General features: G+C 36.7%; 1 protein-coding gene across 3 annotated transcripts in view; it reads right to left on the bottom strand.

Annotated features, from left to right (window-relative positions):
• CFH (complement factor H) overlaps positions 1-20,681 on the bottom strand; it is a 39,778-nt gene that overhangs the window by 17,331 nt on the left and 1,766 nt on the right. For 2 of the 3 annotated variants that reach the window (XM_065842503.2, XM_065842504.2), the window contains exons 1-7: positions 13,832-14,003; positions 9,686-9,871; positions 7,986-8,091; positions 6,934-7,010; positions 4,629-4,823; positions 2,920-3,090; positions 67-246 (exon numbers count right to left, since the gene is read on the bottom strand). In XM_065842503.2, the coding sequence (XP_065698575.2) occupies positions 67-246; positions 2,920-3,090; positions 4,629-4,823; positions 6,934-7,010; positions 7,986-8,091; positions 9,686-9,871; positions 13,832-13,901 (985 nt within the window). In that variant the 5' untranslated portion in view covers positions 13,902-14,003. Of the gene's footprint in view, positions 1-66; positions 247-2,919; positions 3,091-4,628; positions 4,824-6,933; positions 7,011-7,985; positions 8,092-9,685; positions 9,872-13,831; positions 14,004-20,681 lie in introns of those variants that run through there. The other variant, XM_071810287.1, reaches the window with a different exon arrangement.

The following is a 20,681-nucleotide window of genomic DNA, read 5'->3' as shown; positions in this document are numbered from 1 at the left end:
TTCTTTTTCACTAAGATATTTCCAATAACTCTACACGTTGTGTCTAGATTCGTGAGAGCTACTTACGGACACAACCTGGATCAGGCACCCAGCCATTCTTGGTGCATTCAGCTGTGGTTTTGCCAGTAGTTGTTTTAAAATAATATCCAGAATTACACTCTACTGTGATTATATCACCTACTACATAGGTGTTTTCTTGAGGTCTAAAGTTCCCATAAGGAATTCTTGGAGGAGAGCATACAATTTCTAAATAAAAAGAGAAAAAATGGATGTGAATTTGAAGAATATGTTTATATTTAATGCATAACTTCTCATTTACGTGGTGTATTGACCATAACTGCATAAAATTGTTAAAAAGATGTTTCTTAGGGCAAAGAAAAGGTTACATTTCTCTCCCACTCTTAGAAACCTATGGTTCTGTAAGAGGAGAGTGACTGCTGTTACTGATGTCATGCTAATTAGAAGATTAAAACTTAACTACAAAGAGAATGGCTGAACCAAGAACCAGAGGTGATCAAACTGAATTTGAATGATCTTTTCCAGCAGGTCATTCCACAGCTTGAGCTCAAAATGACCTATGTTGGGCTCACTCACAGCTCTCACACTGTCCCAAAGCAGGGCAGTTTCACTAGCAGGTCCTAAATGAAAAAAATTACTAAACTAGGAACCAATCATTCAAAGGCTCTGTGATTAATCTTAATTAACTCTAATCTTAGAGTCTTACACTGACACTGGAAGTATTTCAACAACTGGGAAAGAATGACAATGTTATTCCAAAAAGCTCGTGATCTCTTTATGCTCGGAGAAGCGAGGCAAACATTATTTCCAAACCAGAGCCTATCTTTTGGGTTTTTTTTTCTTGTTTTAACTTCTGGTTTAAAAAATACCACCACCACACTCAGGGCTGGGAGGGGATGACTATAAGGTAACTGTGGGTTGGTCCTGCTGTGGAGTGAAGGGGGGTCAATCAGCTGTCTGCATGTACTGCTGAGTCACCTGCGTTCAGTGGCGAGTCAAGTAGGATGCAGAATCACCATCTGAAAATGCTTCAAGTATCAGAGCCCAGTAGATCAGTGTCTGCAAAAATGTTCTGTTTGGCACTTCTCAAAAACAGTATGTTGCTAAACTGTAGGCAATGCATATTAATTAATATCATCACTAATCTTGAAGCAGCAAGGTGAAGAACTGGATGGGCACTAAGAATGACTACTCTCTATTTCTAAAGGAATCTTCTGGAAGAGGTACCAGGAAGGTGGGTGATACAAAACATCCTATAATGTCGTCATATTGATAACATTTTTTTTTCCAGTTTCAAGTGTTTGGCAATTTCTTTAATACAATTCAAGGCACCAATGATTCCCCCCAAATTTACATCAAACTATTGCAACTGGGTCATAACATGCATATTTCTGTTTGCAGGATTTCAAGCTTTAATTATAATCTTTAAGTACCGTAGTTGAGTGAAACTAAACTAAAACCCATGACCCAGAGAGCTGATGTCAAACATGACTAGTCTGAGAAACTATGGATTTGTCACCTTAACTGCTCAGAAGGCATTTGGAAGTTAGAAAGCAAGGTGGAGTTTCAGCAGTATAAATATACTAATTTGTAGGGATTATCAGACAGTTTCAGATGAGAAGCTTGAACACCATGCAGTTGAGCAATTACACTTCTAATGACATTAAAAAAATTGCTGTCTTCATCCTAGACTAAGGGTCATGAACAGCTGCAGGATTCACACACTGTGTCACTTTGGTCTGTCTACACATTACTTCATGTCCACGGTTCTTAGGGGTAGTGAACCTCAAATCTATGTTGTACACAATTCTTGACACAATGGCTGTAGAGGAAGTGCTGTAGTTTTCAGCTTTATGTATAATCCAGCACTACAATTCCATTGTGATTTTCAGTTTAGACACTTATGGTCCTCCATGGACTACTTATCCTGAATTTCAACTACTCCACATTTGCTTGAACTCCTCTGGAAATGGCCATGTCAACTTCAGATTGTTTTTCCTACAACACCGTCTTACTATTTCAGAAGAATTATTGAAAGGCAGTTTACAAACTTAAGTTTTCATTTGAAAGATATTTCTGTAATTTCCAGCCATTTCTGAAAGGGTATCCAGTAGGTCATCAAGCTAAGACTATTTTCCCAGTTTTATTAATAATGTTGCAATTCTTATGGAATCAAACAAACATTGGTTTACGCAGTCTTCCAGTACAGTCAATGACCAGTTATGGTCATGTTAAAAATTCTTAAAAAGGTATTGAGACTTGATGTGAAGACCATAGGACTTAACAAACCATATCACTTCTCTAAGAAGTTGGGTCCAAATGTTAATTTTCCCATGCCATTAAAAGCTTCAGATTCCTTCTGTAGTTTTAATTTCCGCGGTATTAATACTTCTGTTGCTGTTGCTTTTCCTGCATGCTTAAATATTCTTTCTAGCATCTGATTTTTCCATTCCTTAGCTAAACTATTTTTTAGTATTTTGTTGAAGGTAAAGAGATTCAGATTTTTCATTCTGATTTGTCTGAATGTTCTATATCCCACCCACCCCTTCAGAATCATATAAAAAAAGAAAATAACAACAGCTACTAATGCTGCATGAAGTATTTTAGTGACAGTCTCATTTACGAACTATAACAGAGCAATTGTTGCTTCATAAACCTATTTAACTACATCGAAGTAACAAAAGACTGAATTAATTTTTTTTTTTGCTGCTGGTCTCCATGGAAAATTCTTATCCAGTTATCTGGTCCCTGTAACATGTAATCCTTCCAGATCTTCATGAAACATTAGTCAGATGTGAATGGATTTCTTTTGTTATGAATAAACTAACTTTTGTCATTGATAATCTCTGAAGTTACTTCCAAACACAATAAATGTGCAAAATAACTTTAGGCGCGGCTAACCTGTGCAATAGGGAGTTGGATTCCATCCTGATTCAGTACATCGTACATCTGCTCTTTCACCGTATCTGTATCCTTCATCACAGGCAAACTGGAGTTGTTCAGATTCCTTGTAAGATTCCTTTGGAGAATGTACATATCCATGCGGAATTTCTGGCACATCACAGATAATGTCTGATATTGAGAAAGACAAAAGCTACCTATTTTTATTTGGTTTCATTTGCTGAGAATAAAAGCCTATGGGAACAAAATTTAGGTTGTTTGTTTTTATTTGTTTATGTTAGTTTCTTTTTAATTTTACTTCATGAAAATGTTATAATTTAGAAAGTGTTTGAAAGGTATTTGAGAATTCTAAAACAACCTGATTGTGTATGCCAGGTAGAGTACAGTGTAGTGCAGCATCAATAGCAAGTTGGTTCATGAAACAGATTTGAGGTCTCTGCTTTGGATTTTGATGGATCTCAGAATCAGTATATAAGGCAGGAGACAGTCTAAAATAAGCAGCTAGGCTAGCCAAAATTTAAGATTTTCCATTTTTCAGATTATTTCATTCCTTATAATTTTCAGCAAACCTAAAGTGCTCTCATGGCCAGTAGACAATTAGTTAAATCATAGCATCAACAGGAAAAAAAATAATTAAACCACCTGGAAAACTGAGGCTAGACTGTGCTTGGCATCCCCAATTCTTTGTCAAATCCAATAAAACCACTAAGATCTTGCAGTTTCCAAAAACTGCACTCCTAAAGCCAGAAAATATTCAAGGCTTTGTTTTCTAGACCACAGAGCAGGACACCAAAGAGTTCTCTTGGATTCCTTTGCTGGACTTACTTTCTATTTAGGATGAAATATAGCTCAGTGGAACTGTCATTGTTTAATAAAATTCACTATATGCTGCAAATGCTATGAGCACGTGTGTTTAATCACACTTTATGCTGTTCAAATTATAATAAATGGGGGTTTCAAAGCAGCAAAATGCAGTGCTGAAATTCTGAAAAATCCATACATGCATCTGACATTCTGACATATGTACAGCTCTTCTAAAAGCTCTTCTGACTTTCCAATCAGATAACATATTAACAATCTAAGAAATCTGATGGACTGAATATTTAACAGTGATTGTTACCATAAGCTTCCTTGCCTTAGCTGACTGCTTTGATGGACCTTCAGAGGTCCCTTCCAACCTCATCTATTCTGTGATTCTGCGGTTCTGTAAAAACTAAACATGAATTAACCGTTTATCTTGTCAAAAAACATTAGTCTGAAGAAAGAAAAACCTATCATAATTTCTTTGTACTTTATATACCTGAAGAATATGTGTGATTTAAATTCATACTTGTTTTTTAAACATGGTTCACATAGATTCAAAATTGTAATTACTTTGGTTAAATCAACACTGAAGTGAATTTTATAGTGACATACTGAAGCTAGTTTCAAAGAAATTGACTGCAGCCTGGCAAAACATACAGCTTGTAGACAAAATGTGGAACAAACAGATGGTCCATTATGACTATATTAGCACCCAATATTCTCTGATTTTTCCTTCTTATCCTACTTTTTCTGCATATATGCAATGGAGATTGTTTACAGACAAACTATGCTTAATTGCTGTGGATTAAAGTGAAAGCTTTGTAGCTTCCCATATGGTAACCAGTCCTTAGAAGTCTGTGAGAATAAAACTTGAAATTACAGATAATAAATAGTGTCCTTTTTACCTTGGCAATGAGGCACATCACTATTCCATTTTCCATTAGAAGAGCAAATTATTTCTTTAGATCCAACAAGCCTGTATTTTGCATTACATTCAAAACTCACAACCTGGCCAAAGGAATATTCTCGGCCTAGCTCAAATGCACCAGTCGTAATTATTCTTCCATTTTCTGGTGCTTGCACAGGTAAACACTTTGCCACTGAAAAGTAAGATAAAACAAAACATCACAAAAGGAAAGGAAAAAGCAGTCATTTTTGAGGTTTATTCTGTAAAATAAATTGACACACAAAAAAGTTAAAAATACAGAAAACTCTCTGTAATTTCCTTACACATTTTAAAAGCATAGACTCTTCTTATGTATTTGTATACCACTTGCAACAAACACAATGACCTCATTAATGTTTATGAATATGTAAAGGGTGTGTGTCATGAGGATGGAGCCAGGCTCTTCTCTGTGACAACCAATGATAGGACAAAGAACAATGGGTACAAACTGTAACACAGAAGGTTCCACTTAAATATGAGAAGGAACTTCTTCTCAGTAAGGGTGACAGAACACTGGAACAGGCTGCCCAGGGCGGTTGTGGAGTCTCCTTCTCTGCCTGGATGCCTTCCTGTGTAACCTCATCTAGGTGTTCCTGCTCTGGCAGGGTGACTGGACTAGATGATTTTTGAGATCCCTTTCAATCCCTAACATTCTGTGATTCTGTGATTCAATGCAAAACCCTAAGCAAAAAGACAGACTGACATAGGAGGAAGCTTGTAGACCAGCTCTCATAATTCTCTGCCCTTGAAGGCAAAAGGCAAAGCACCCACTTGAACCAGATGACCTCCTGAGTCTCACCTAGTCTAAATCATCCTATGATCCTATGAATTCTATGGGTCTTAGATGAGCCTTGACTGACACATAGGGCCATTAAACTTTGTCAAAATAGGTTAATTTACTGTAGAGCTATACGAAACGGAATTTGCTATAGATAAATATCTGGAAAAGTGTTGAGTTATAAACTGACTACCACAGTTGAGTTACTAATTAAAAATCCTAGTTAAGGATATCAGAACAATTATATTACTAAAGTAAACAAACACAATGTCAGCCATGAACTTAGATCTCTTGTATCTCCTAACTTTGCAACTGCAGAAAAAGGAAGAATTCATGTATGTAATCAGATATTTTTTATTCAGGGGTAACTGACTATCAAAGCTCATTCTTAAATATTCACATAGATATCACTGAACATATATGAAAGCAGCTGGTGTTTTGCCTGCTATAGCTCCCACTTCTCTCTGACAACATTCTCCATTTTACAAGCCATCTGCCTTTTCTATGAGCTCACATTCTATCTTCTAGTTTCCTCACAATTAGGACATTATATAAATACCTTCTTTCATAGCCAATCACATTTCAGCCTAATGAAAGCCCCTCAATCATGGAAGAAAAATCTTATAAGGACTTTGAAATCTCTGTATCTTGGTGACATGTGACAAAAAATGTTGGAAACCATTGCTCTATACTGTGCAAAGGCCTGTATGCCTAAAATTGAGGACACTCAGAATCCACTAAGCTAAATGTGAAATATCCAAGACCAAGGGAATGTCAAAACATAGACAAAACACTCTAGACAAGAGACAGATATCTACTTTAATTTGTGATTTGAGTACTCTTTCCTGACAGTAGATGCTTCACCTAAAGAGAAATTTCACCACTGCAAAGATATGCTAAAATATACCAATTAAAAAGTATCTTTGAGAAGAAACAAAACTTATTTTCATAATCGGACATGTTTGGAAGTGGTGAAATTTTTCCAAAAATCAGGGAAGTATCATCTAAGCCATCCAGTCTACTAACTCTTGAGGTCTGGGTCTCTCTTGCTTTCATTCTTACCTACTGAAGTTTTTCTAAAGTATGCTAATAGAGAGAAGAACTTATAATGAAATTTTAATGGCTAGGATATTCACAAGAGTGGAGGAGGAAATCAGCTAAATACACACATGCTTTCACAAACATTCAAAATGTCTCACTCCAGCTGTGTTTTGTAACCATGTTTTGCAGACAGCTACTCTACCAGGGCCTTTAGGCAAGGCTTGACAAGAGTCCAATTTGTGAATGCTGTTTAACAAATGCTTCAGTGCTCCTTGGACTAAAAAGGCTGAGCAGTCACTGTACGAGTTTCACAGCTACATAATTTGAACTCATAAATTTTTAATTGTGAATTAATACTAGTATAGAGATCACACATTTGTTCTAGATAGTATCAGACAGATAAAAAGACAGTTTAAAAAAGAATTAAATGTCTATCTCCATTTACCTTCACAGTGAGGGATGTCATTGCTCCATCCATCAGCCTGACATTCCCGGTAATTTCTTTGGCTGACCATCCGGTATCTTACAGAATAAAAAGTAAATAATGCTAGAATACAGTCTCATTATGTGACAGAAACAGCAGTGCTGCTGGTTTTGAAGCAAAGGAAGTAGGTTTCATATGTTCTTGCACAGACTAACCAAAACATGACAAAAAAAGTGGTTTTTTGGCCTACTTCTTCCCTATTTTGTTTATTTAAATTGTAGGAAGAAATCTGTGAGACTGCAAACACATAGCTAAATCATCATAGCATGCTATAGCTGATTTATGTTTCAAGAGGAAGGAATCCATAGGCATACTTAAATAAGCACAATACTATGTATTTGTCTTGCTGCAGTTTTCATTGGAGAAGATGAATAGAGGAGGAAGGAGGAAGAATGTTTTCCAGCTGCTCAGTGAGGACATGTTAGTGATTTTACCAGAAATGTCTTCCTTCAAACATTTTTTACAACACATTTTACTTCATAATGCAAAAAAAAACAACAACAACAAAAAAACACAAAACAAAAAAAAAAATCAAAAAAACCTGAGCAGGATTAATGAGTTGCGGTTCTGAATAGGAGACTCTGTTGTATCACCTAATGACTTTGCTAATGTAACTGCATCATGGCTGCTTACTGAAAGCACTGATTCCAGTATACAAAGCTGTATCTCCATCTCAACTGCTCAGTGGAGTCATGAGGCAGCTTTACAAACAGATCACTCTTTTTGCTTTCTACGCAGACCACCACGATTTCAGGTTAGCTACAGTCTTATATATTTTGGACACTTCAGATGACAGCTCCAGGTGCATGAGTTCAGTAATTCCAATAGCACCAGCCATGAGAAAGAGTTATGTTTAGTATTACTGTAATTATAGAAATTTACATTAAACAATAACCAATCATTAAATATTAGTAAGTTGCAGCTGCATTACAGACAATAAATCAATAACTGACACTTATCTTAACATTAACACCTTATGTTTACCCTCATATACTGAATTAAATAAGTATTACCCATCATTACATCTGTATTCAACTCTGGCACCAAATACAAATGCAGTTCCACTGATAAGTTCAAAGGAACCAAACTCAGTATCTCCAGGATGTCCACAGGGCCTATCTGGTTTTAAAAACAAAAAAAAAAAAAAGAGAGAGAGAGACGAAGAAGAAGAAAAAGCATTACTTACACCATATATACAAATGTGAAAGTGTAAAAGATAGCACTTTTTCTAGTAATTAGCAGTAAGTAAGGGCTTTTCAAAAATTCAAAAATGGTTAGCGTTAGCTTGAATAATCTTCCTCCTCCCTTTAAAAAAGTTAAGCTCACCTTACATTTTAATAACAAATGCAATGGCAGGATGTAACTTCAGCTTTTCATATCACTTGTGACGTAAAATGGTCCAAAGCTTCCCCTGCAGAATCTATTTATGATTGAAAATTAAATTTCTTCAATCTGTTGGAGATTCTGATGAGTAAAGAGGAATTAACTAAGGCTCCAGAAGTCTTTTGGTCCTCAGTCCTTTCTGCACAAAGTTTCCCACAGGACATTTCTTATGGTCTGGCCCTAGCTACTTGCCCTGGATTCCCAGTAGAACAGTAAAGACGAAACACACCATCCCTCTCATTCATCCACTTTTGATATCATAATATAGACTGCAAAATAAAATGCATAGTGTGGCCTGTCCTGCAAAGGGAACATGAATGGTTAACCTGTGGCAGAGCATCCCTTTTCTCCTTCACCTGCACCTTGCCAGTCTCAGTGTCTATTCATTGGGTGGCAGTATTTACTAAAATGTTACTAAATAGCAACACAAAATATTGCATATGTTGAAAGATCTGTGTTCACTGAGTAGTTATACAGATACATATGAAAACTGAGAAGGTGACTAAATAAAAAATGTATAAGAAACCAGTTACAATTTTATTAATTTATTTTTACTCATTATTTGTATTCATGTCTGTTCAACTGACACCTGGGACTTAAATTTTATGTTATCAAACCAAACATAGTCTACTAGTAAAAACTTCGCATGTTAGATATGCGAGAAGAAAAGCTTGTGTGTCTAAAGTTTGTGTTTAAAACTCATTTTTTACAGAAAAGAAGTATCTGCTGACTAAAAATAATAAAATTCAGTTTCTTCACTAATAAATTCTATCTGAGAGTGTGAGATACTTCTGAACTCTTAACACAGTTTACTAGAGCTAATAAATAGCATCCTAATCATGAATTTTCCTTCACAGATTAAAAGAGAAGGCAGGGAAAAATAGCTTCCCACTTCCAAGAAATTATATCTTTCATATAACTAGTTGAATAAACTGAAAGGAAGAAAATACTGTCTCTTGACTAGCATTCAAAAACTGGGTTAGTGCTTTATTCTGTTTAGACTGTAACTTTCATCTGCATTAGACTTTTTCTAAATTTTGGAAGCAAGCTCCTAATAACTTAGTAATGTAACATAATTCAGGTGAATAAGGCTGGCCTAGAAAAAGACAGTCTCCTGTAAAGAAAATAAAAAAATAATCCTTTGATCTGGAGAAAAGGAACTTCCAAAAATTTTTCCTTATGCATGCAAGCTTTTTAGGATGGTATTTTAAAGGATGATGAAATAAGTAATGTTACGTAAAGATACAATGGCAATTTCACATTGACATCACTGGCAAGGAATGTGATCTGTCAGGTCAAATCCCTACACAAACTTTGCCTAAGTACTTACTTCTGCATTCTGCCCCTTGGACCTGTTGCTTCCATGCTCCATCAGCACATTCAAACACAATTCGTCCAAGTTTCATATATCCAGGCCGACATCTATATGTTACTTGAGTACCATGTGGATAGGGAGGTTTGTCCCATCTTTCAGTAGGCTCTTCTTTAGTCCGCCTAGGAGGAGGTTCTTCGCAAGCTAAAAATTGTAAACAAAAATATTGGTGACTGAAGCACATGCTACAAATGCCAAAATAATTTTACAATAGAAAATGCAGCAAGAAATTCTGGGGATATTTGCAATCAAACAAGCACGTTTTCTACTTAATCATCACAAAATAGGAAACTGCCAAGAAGCCACATTTTGTAGGAATATGAGTAGGCATTTAGGAGGACATAACAATAGTCAAGCAAATGCCAAGAAACCATACAGGACATCTGTAATTCATGAAGTAGATTTTAGTTAGAAAGGCTGAGATGAGATTACTGCCCTGGTACTAGCCACAGACATCTCTTCCATCTGCAGGAGTTCCTCCATGCCCATCCTTCCACTACCACAGAAAACAACACTGTGCACTCTGTGGAGTTTCCTTTCAAACTATTTTCCTCTGTAGCCACTGTCATCCTTACTGACATTAACTTTATGTATCACTTGACCAAGTTCTGTCAAATCTCCCCTCACCTTCACATTGCCTAAACTTTCTCTCTAGGTTGAGATCACCTGATATTCTAAAATTTATTTACTCCTGTCCATGAGATTACTTCTTATGGCAAGTTACTTATTACATAATTTAATTAATTTTGGGTATTCATTTTGACTTTCACTAACTTCAAAGCATTTTGACTCAGTTTAGGGGGTGGATGGTGCTGTCTGATATTTCTCACTAGCTCACTAGTTCTCCCCCAAAAGCTCCTTCCTGGGCCTTCTTCAGTGTCCATGAAATGTACAGCCAAGCCCATATGAATTACAAGAAATGAGACTGAATTAATTTTATTAAGAAGTTCCTCAACAGTTTGAGAACAAGACAAAGCAGATTAAAGAGGAAAGAAACAAGTGTTGGGTAGCTGTTAATGAAAGACTAAATCAGCTTTCTTAAGAAACTTTTGGTTTATTGAATTTCAGTGACTAACTCTCTGTGCTTGGGTGACTGAAATGTACTTATTTTAAAGGTTGAAGTTTTACCCAGAGTAACAGAGTCTGAACAGTCATCTAATTAGATGCAATAAAGTCTGTTTTACATGTGAACATGAAAAGTGAGAATTCATCGAGAATAAATAAAACAACCTCTGAGAAATGAAGTCTTGGAAAATAAATGAAACCTCTGTACAGAAAATCAATGGGAGAAGAATTGTCCACAAAGGAAGGAAATCTCTTGGTGAGTAGATTCATTACTCAGTAGAGAGCTGACACAGAAGTCCTCTCACCAGTTTAGGCGTAAGGTCACGAGTTTGAGAAGGCAGCAATACTCTCATCAGAGCTTTCCTAGGAGTTGTCCAGGTGCTGCCTGAAAGTGGGACTATGGGAAAAATATTTAGGATCATTATGAGGAGGATGTGGAGTCACAGTTTGCTGAACTAAACTGCAAAGATCACAAACACAGATAAAGTAGCTGTGATTGCTAGTACAAAGTGAGCAGATTATATATTCACTATTGCACATCAAGGTGTGGAAAGTGAATTGTACTTTGGTTGTACGAAGATGTAGCTTGAACACTCGATGTTTTTATTTCAGCCAGTGGAATATCTACCAAACTGGAGAATTAAGTTTAGAAAAATGTTTAAAAATAATGAAAAATAGTTGTTACAAGAAAAAACAAACCAAAACAAATCCTGTATAATTTTAAGTGTTCTGTGGTGATGGCATTTTGAAAATCTAAAGAAAAGAATGTTAGCTCTGAGATCTAAAAACTTTATTTTGGCTGTCTTAAGTAGCCAGAAGAAGCAGACAAGCTTTGATGATACTGTTGAGGTGCTGAAGGAAGGGTATGCCCACATGTTCAAGTTTTTTTTCCAATTGCTCTAGTAAGTATGTTTCCTCCTACAAATATCTAAGTAAAAATTATCGGGTTTGTCCACTAGAGGGTACTACCCTACTATCAAAAAACGTAGTAGGGACTTAGTAATGTTAAGACACATTCACTTTTTAACAAAATATTTACAAAATGCATGAATAAGTGAAATGCACAAGGCTCCTCTAGCTAGTTCTGTCTTTCAAACATGCTGAAAATATTTAGTTTATCCTCCCAAAAGTTCTTTTTTTATGGTGAGAAAATGCATTTTTCTAATTCTACCTATTATTAATTAGAGTTTCTTAAAATTAGTGCTTTCAGTTTGCAAGATGAAAAACTGGGCTCTGAATTCTACGATTTTTAAAATAGACTATTTAGTACAGAGAGAGCTGCTCTTCTCTGTTCTCCTTACTCTGCTCTATACTCCCTTACATCTTACTTCCGAGTTGTATTATATTTTTATTGTCTGTGTGCAGAATGAGGTCTCTCAACTCCTCCTCATTTACAATAATAATAATGAAAAAAGCACAAAATATCATCTCCTGACAGTCTCTTAATTGTTACTAAGACATGCTTCTTTCTGGCTTTTATTTCAGCTCTCTGATTGCTCTTTACCATCCCTGCCCTGATGTTGAACTATGTGTTCCCATCAAGTGCGACAGCATGTGTGTGTATTTCTGACTGCAGCTAATCATTTTTTTACAATGCAGTTAATACAGTAGCTTCAGAAGAATAAATCCGCTGACAAGATGTACTTCAAAACTATATAAATCACATCATGCACTCACCATGTGGACTTAGCAAAATTGGGAGGGGTTTATTTTGACATTAGAAAGCATCCACTAAATGCATACCTTCAAATCCTTTAGCGAGAGACTGGAAGAGCTGGAATTAATCATTTACTATTTATACATGACTTGACCTCAGTTAGAAATAGCTGAAGCTGCTTTCTTGTCATTATTATGCTGGTAGCAACTTCCACAAAGTCAAGCACAAACTATGAATTCAGGTAGAAGTATTTTTCAGCCCTTGTGCAAAAAAAACAGCTCTTTAGCAACTCACATAGGCTTTCAAGATGAAGCTTGAACTAAGAACCCTGCATGACCCATGGTAATAGTTGTCCTGGATAAATCAAATATTGCTACATTCACATTCCTTTGCAATCCATTTTGAAAAGGAAGTGCAACTTCAGGCAAACTTTCTTTTCAAACTCCAGGACTTTTCTAGACTACTTTGCAAACAAATTAGACTTTATTAGTTGCTTTGGAGCAGTATTTACTATAAGTAGAAATAAAAATGATAATACATTTCATTAAAGTCCAAATTTTTCAATTTTTCAAAGTAAAATCCATCTGATTCTTTTGACTAATAAGATCTTCATAATCTTCACCAGAAATTAAAAACAACCGGAACTGAGAAAAGACAGACTAGCTCAAAAACACACAGCACCCTTTCCACAACAGTCTATGTAAAGAAACCCAGACAGAAAGCAAAAGAATTACATTACTAAACATACCTTAAAAAATATGAACACAATATCAAGAAAAATAAACTGAACAGAGAAGCAGAAAATACCAGAGGCTTCTGAAAAGATATCCAGAATACTATCTACCTCTTTAAACATGTACTAAATCATACCTGTAAACATTTATCTCATTTCATGGATTAAAACCAGTCTGTCCTCCAACAGATATTTTGTAAGCTTTTCAGTCACTTTAGTAATCATTGCTCTTTCTCAGGTTATCTCACAGGTTATTCCAGACAGAAAGAAATGCACAATTATTTAATATTTTCTATTTTAATCTACCAGCTGTTTACAGGTTTTAGATGTTAGAATAATTAACAAACATTATTAATAAGAAATTAGTTGTTTGGCTCTAGTTTAAAAGAATAGTAACTATTAAAAAACTTATGCAACAGACAAATAACAGCAGTTGTTATCCAAATAAACAGGTGAAATAATACCTATGACAGGATACAAAATATTAAATATGGTAAATACTGCCAGAAGAAATTTTAATAATTGTTGTCATAAGTTCAGTAAAATAGGCTACAATGCAAACATTTTATCTACATATTTTTTTAGTAACCACCTTTACCTACATTTTAAGAAACTTTTTTTTTTTCCTTTTTCCAACATGAAAGCTTACCTCTTTCGGCAGCACAGTACATCCAACATAAAAGCAGAAATAAATAACCCAAGAATGACATCCTGGACATTCAGAAACTCAACAAACACATATAGGATCGTAGCCTACTTTTTTGATTACTTTGTGTTATTTCCACTTCTATTTTACTCACTGTCTGCTCCAGGACTGACCTTGCAAAGCATTTATACCCTGATTTCAGCAGTCACTTCCCCTAATCCTCTTGCAACACACAAGTTTTGTTGTTCTTGCCTTTTTTTTTTTTCTCCCTTGTTTTTTTTCCTCTCCAAACTTTGCTGAATGAATGAATAAATAAATAAATGTCTGGCGATTTTGGTTGGCAGAGTCCTTCCCTGCAGTTTGCTTGTTTGTACATCATACCTCATTTTTTTCATACTATCCCCTTCCATACTAAGATAAGCTTATATTTTTTGGTATCCAAAAGAAGTTATTTTGTGGTTCCCTGTGCCTGACATGCTCAGCTGAAAAACAGGAATTCACATTAAACGTGTGCAAAACTGAACTTTTCTACTATATACATACCATTCCAGATCTATGTTGAAAATAATTGAAATAAAAATCAGACAAAAATACAAACTGACCTACTAACTCACTGGTTCTTGCATAAGATAACCAACTACCTAGAGCAAAGGAAATATACACCCAAATGATGTTGAAACGCTTCAGTATCACATGAGAAATGATAAGATGGAGAAGATGTAAATGAATTATAATATGGATAATGACCTGTCCAAAGAAAAACAATAAAGATTGTTCTAAAAGAACTATATGTCAAACTGGACTAACAGAGGACCTCCTCATGTATTCATGTAAGTAGCAGGCTTATTAATATTTTCATTGAATGTCTTGGCTTTATAAGAAGTGTACTCCAGTGGAAATGTGGATCATATGAAGACAATTATTTGATACCGAGAGTCAGGGAAAAAAATGTAAGAGTACAAAGTGCTCTCAGGAGACAGACACAAACCAGCTGCAGACCAGATACCCCATAGTGGTGATGTCTGACTGCCACAGAGTGTACCCAGGCCTATCTTGTATATGCACCCAAAAGACCACATAACATACCCTTAAAATTACTGGCTTAGTCAACCTACTGATATAGGACAAGAAAGAGTGTGTTGAGAGAAGAGATCTCAAATAAAACCTGAATTCCGTAGCAGTTTAAAGGTTTTATTTCTTCTCAAAATGCAGCTGGATTTTTTTTTTTCTTTTAACCTGGGCTGTGTTTTCAGTTACCAATTCAAAGGGCTGGTCTTCGTGAAAACTGGCATTCAGCTGTTTCACCTCCCAGGAGTCTTCCAGACAGCATAACAGCTCTTCCTTTCCCTCCCCCTTGCTCTTGCCAGGTGACTCATATGTGGAGAACAAACTCTCACTCTGCTCCATGACCCTGTGATGATGGGACTGCATCCATTTTGCAGTTAGTGGTGCACACCTAATCAGTAGAAAGGTATTTTTTGCACCTGCCTGCGTTCTAAGAAACAGCTGCGCACAGAACTTCACCGACCAAATCTTTAATTACTTTTCTTCTGTGTGGAGAACCCCATGGTGCTGCAGACAACAGTGCTCTAACCACACCATGATAGTCCTGCTTCCCTGCATCAATCTTCCTTCATCACTGTCCTAGCCTGCATTTACAAGCTCTGTACCAGTGGGCTGGTGGGTGCAAAAGCTAGTTTCCTTGCAGTGATGAGGAAGTTAGGGCAGTTTAACCTTCCCTGTCACAGTGGTGGTACTAACTGCTTTTCAAAGGAAGCAGAGATGCTGCTGCTTTCCAATTCCTGTACCCCTGTGGGAAGCTCAGAGTGGGGAAAAACACTGAGGCAGTGAGCTAGGTGACACTCAAGATTCCAACCCAGAAACGGTGGCTCAAACCAATTAGCTGTAAAAATCCATGCTGCAGGCACGTGTCTTATAATTTCTACAATTTTAAATGTTTTATGTTCTGATGCTATGAAGCTCAAAGTAGTTCTGATTTTATTAAACTGCTTCTGGGTTACTAAAGCACTTGCCAAACAATTACAGGCTTGAAACAGTCAGAGATACTTTCAGCTACAACTAAACCAAAATGGGAACCAAACTGAAAATGTACCATAAATTTCCTGGCTGCTGTCTATGAATACAGGCAATGTTAAAACTATTTAAGCTAAAAGATAACACCAGCACACAAGAGCAGACAGGTATAAACATCCTATCAATAAATTTAAGCTGAAAATTAGAAGACTCACCTAAGGAGTAAGGCTTTGAAGTAATCTTTATGCAGGCATAATGTAGGCTGATACAAAGAAATCACCTTTGATCACAAAGCAAGGGACCAGACTCGGTCCTTTCCAGTCTTATATTTGTGATCTTCCTGAGTCATCGATTAAATGTACCCTAACCAAACTGAAATAAAATCAATAACTTAATCTTTCTTCCCTTCCTCATCTCTTCCATGGGCTATCAATAGATTCGAAGCTAATGTCTTTAATAATGTCTGACTTCCTTTGCCACCTCCAGCCTCTAACAAAACAAAATGCATAGGCAAGCCATGCCTCAGGACATCTAGGGCAGACAGAAAAACGTCATCCCTGGAGTACTCTTACCTCCTCTTTATAAGAAATGTAGAACATCTAAGCAGGTATGCAACCAAAGGCAGCTGCACAAAGAAGTGTCAGTCATGGGGTTACTCAAGACTTTATTCATTCCCTACTCAATGCAGGGGCTTTGACATAGAAGTTCAGTGTTTGTTCAAACCTGAATAACTTTGGGAACAGCGTTTGGAAGCCATTTTGTGTTATGAAGACACATTTTTAAGGAAGTCAGTGTCTTCTAGTAGGGAACTAGTTATGACTGGTAATAGGACCTTAGTCACTGCTGAAATAGCATCTCTGACCAGTATAAGTTCAGCATGTTCTAACAGCACGCTTGCCGTCACACTTGAGTTAAATGATATTGTAACAGCACACCAAATTCTAGAACCAGTCATTGTTTTGCCCAAAAAACTTAATGAAAGGGTCTATCCCACTATATTAATAGTGAGATTCTTTTCCTTGTCAACAGTTGTCTGTTCTCCCACTGGCAGGCAACTTCTCTAACTCACAATGCCATTACACAACACGTAATAACTATGATTACAACCTAACAGTGTGACAGGGAGAAACTGCACTGTTCACTTAGTTTAAACTGAATCACAATCAAAACGGTTTATTGATTTGTTAATAGCACATGATTAACTGGCAATCAGTGAAATATACATTCAGATTCAGTATAGTCAGTACAACAGAGAAAACACTGTTAAGAAACAAAAGGCTAATGAGCACCTAACAAATTTCTAAATGGCCTTTCTTTACCAATCCCTCAGAGTTCTAACCAAGCACACAGAATTGTGCATCTGCCCACCCATGGTTACGCACACAGTCCCCCTCTCACACACCTTCTGTAGGAGATATGGGTGCTTTATGTGTACCGGTGCTATGCCTTGCACCCTGTCAACACAGGGAGAAAGGACCACACGAGGTCACACATACACCCGGGTGTGAGACCCTGCACTGGCATGGTCAGGGAGGATGCTCTGCCTGGCCCAGACACAGCTTTTCATGCCAGTGGGTAAACATATAACAGTGTCAAACCCAACTCCTCTGGTTTTGAACACTTGCTCTGTTCCCACTGTTCTCCCCATAGTTACAAAGTTTCATTTTTCCCTTCTTTCCAAACTGGCACCAGCCTTCTTTCAAAATTCGCTCTGTATCTCCCTGGTTACTGTTTAATTTGGTTTATGGTCGTCATCTCCTTTAATGTACTCAGCTGTGGCATATGCACTCTCAGGCACTTTTGGATGCTTGAACTCACATTCCCATCATGACAGCTGTTTTTGTTTAGGCCATTTTACCAAGGATGTGCCATGTGAGCAACCTTGCAAACAGAAAAACAACATTAGGAATTCTTTGAATACTCCTTCAGCTTCTTCTAATGCAAATTAGATAATGTATTCAGGGACAGATTTGCAGCAATGACAGGAGACATATCTTGTCCAATTCTAAAAGTATTTTCTACCACACTTCTGGTTACTCTTAAGTACCATGTCATTCTCCTGTCTTGGTGCTTTGTACTCAAAAGCAAAGTGAAAATTACTTGAAAAGGTGTTCTTAGTCTAAAATAAAAAAAAAAAAAAAAAAAAAAAGAGCAGCTCTCCTATACAGAACGAAGTCCTCCTACTCACAGCCAAGGGGAGATGTACTGGAAGGCAGCTCAGAGGTTATCACCATTTCTCACCAGCTCTCTCCCTTGCTGCAGTGCCGCTATTTCTTTCCAGGTCAACAGAGATGTCAGAGGACTGTGATGCACCAGGACCACAGGTAGCCCTGAAGTGGATGCTGTTCCTCTTTGGATCTGAGCTATGATGGTTTTGCATATAAGAATACAAAGATCAGGTCATGCTGTGTGCTCCGTGTCTGAAACAGCCTTAGAAGGATCGTGCTTGCAGTACAGAGTCACGCTCACCAGGCTATGGAAAACATGCCCTTTACCTACCAAGGTTTCGGTTTAATCAGACACATGACAAAAAAACCCCAAGTCACCTCCGAATTTTTTTAATCCTTTCAGAGGCATTATCAAATTGGAAATTCCTCACATTTCTCCTTCTGCCCCAGATTTGCAGCTTTACAGTGACCCTAACACTCTGTTCCCACTTCGGGCTATTTCAGTCTGTTATTGTTTCTGAATCACTATTAAACCTTTCATGCCAGCAGAACAGTCTGCTACTGTGAGGCTGTTTAAAAAATAGGCACCAAGTCGAAAAATAAGAGAACTCCAAGAACATTTTGCCCTGAAGTTTAAATAATTCCAGACATTGCAGTATTGTACTCTGGAAGGCATATCAGACAGTAAAATGAAGAGATATACAAAACCAAAATGCATTTTTACAATAAAAAGTAAATACGGCCATTAAAGATTTAAAGGTATGTAAGAATAGCAAGATTTGTTTAGAAATAAATACTTATTTTGGTAAAAAAACCACACAGAGCAGTCTGGAGCGTGTGCTGCTGCTTGTAGAAAATTATGAATACCAGTTGTGGTGTTCTGTTTGGGTTTTTTTCGTGTGTGTTTTTTTGTTTGTTCATTTTAAAAGTTTCATTTTGTATTAGTAATATTCCCTCAATGGCTGTGCTTTCTTAAAGGACAACTAAAATTATCATCAACTATTCCTGTTACTACTAGAGTAGACGACCCAGCTACCTAGCAAAGAGGGCATTTCTTTCTGCAGAAGCTACTGGACAACATAATTATTATTTATGCTATGGTAATACTCAGACCCCCCGTGACTGTACTGTAAGATTCAGAATGAAACAAAAATGGGCCTCATCCCTATACAGCCAAGAATCAGGTAAGCTGAAACAAATGGACATTTAAGCTAACAAACAAACAAAAAGGTATAAACCCAATATGCTCATGTTGACCTAACTCACTAGCATGTTTTTTTTGAGAAAAGGATGTGGAAGACAAAAGTAGCATTGCAGTGGCAATTCCTTTGCATCAAGGTAGAAGAAACTAACAGTTTTCTTAGGAAAAAAAAAAAAAAAAAAAAAGTTTGTCTAACTGAGAAGTATACCTTTTTCAATGCTGAATGTCTGTTTTCTGAGATAAACAATATCTATCAGCAAGGACTCTTCATTTCAGAATTTAATCTAGGCACATTTTAACAGGTAATGTCACTCCGCTTTTTTCTACAGAAGACTCTACCTTTGCAGTCTATTTCGGAAATGAAATTGCAGCTAAAGTTAATCACATATTGTGTAAGTACAGTCTACTAAACGGTGAACTGTGAATGCTGAGTCCCTAAATATTCTATTCAGCTGGCAAAGTTGCAGAACTGCCTTGTGTGCTTTCCAATGCTGTCAGTACCCTAGTCCCCAGTTCTAGGCTTAAACCCCAAATCACACAGACTTAACTGAGAACTGATCAACTTGCAGAAATGTGAGAGATCTGCAAGTTCTCATTACTGACATAAACATGCAGATACTCCTTAATTATGGGTTAAAAAACAGGATAGTGAGCACCTGTGAAAAAGCCTCAAAACTAGCTTGAGTTTTATTCTTTTATTTTTCAGTCAATCAGTTTTTCATCCTGCCTAAGCCTTTACTAGCACCAACAGACAAATAGCAGAAAGCAAGTAAACTGCAAAGCAGGCATTTCTGCTTACAGTTTTTCACTGCAGCCTAAACTGCTCCTTACAGTAAGTGTCTTGTGTGTGTCTGCTCAGACAGTTAAGTGAATCCCATTCAGATAATATTAGACTATCTTTCTTGAAAGGACAGTAAGTACAAGTTACATTACAGAACTGTTTAAAAGGGTTTAGTGTGCATTTGTTTCATAAATGCCTCATCCCTCTTTGCATTTTGTTTTAAAAGTTTAACTTTACCAGTGTTCTTTCCTACCTCAACCACAATCTCATAGTATTATTTAGGAGAATAAAAACAATAGTTCAGTGAGAAGCTTTTCAGCTGGGAAGACAGGTCCCTGAGGCATGGTATATAGCTGAAAAGCAATGGAGGGAACAGGCATAAGAACTGTGCCTGGCAGGACTATTTCAACACCACAGTGCAGAGGGACCAGCAACACACGAAGAGGGTGAAATTCACCACTTTGTCATGGGCCAGATTCTTCTCCAATTCCTTGCAGTCAGTTTTGGCTTTGATTTACTTGAATAATCTTAGGTATCAATACCAAGAGTAAAGAATGTCCCAGTGAGTGTCAATAATAAAACTGATCAATAATAAAGCAAACCTTACAAGCTTTTTGAGGAAAATATAAAAAACCAACCCCATTATCTGATTTATTATTATTACAGTAA

Source organism: Patagioenas fasciata, chromosome 6 (genome assembly GCF_037038585.1).
Source record: "Patagioenas fasciata isolate bPatFas1 chromosome 6, bPatFas1.hap1, whole genome shotgun sequence".
Taxonomy (NCBI): domain Eukaryota; kingdom Metazoa; phylum Chordata; class Aves; order Columbiformes; family Columbidae; genus Patagioenas; species Patagioenas fasciata.
This window is presented reverse-complemented; position numbering and strand designations above follow the sequence as displayed.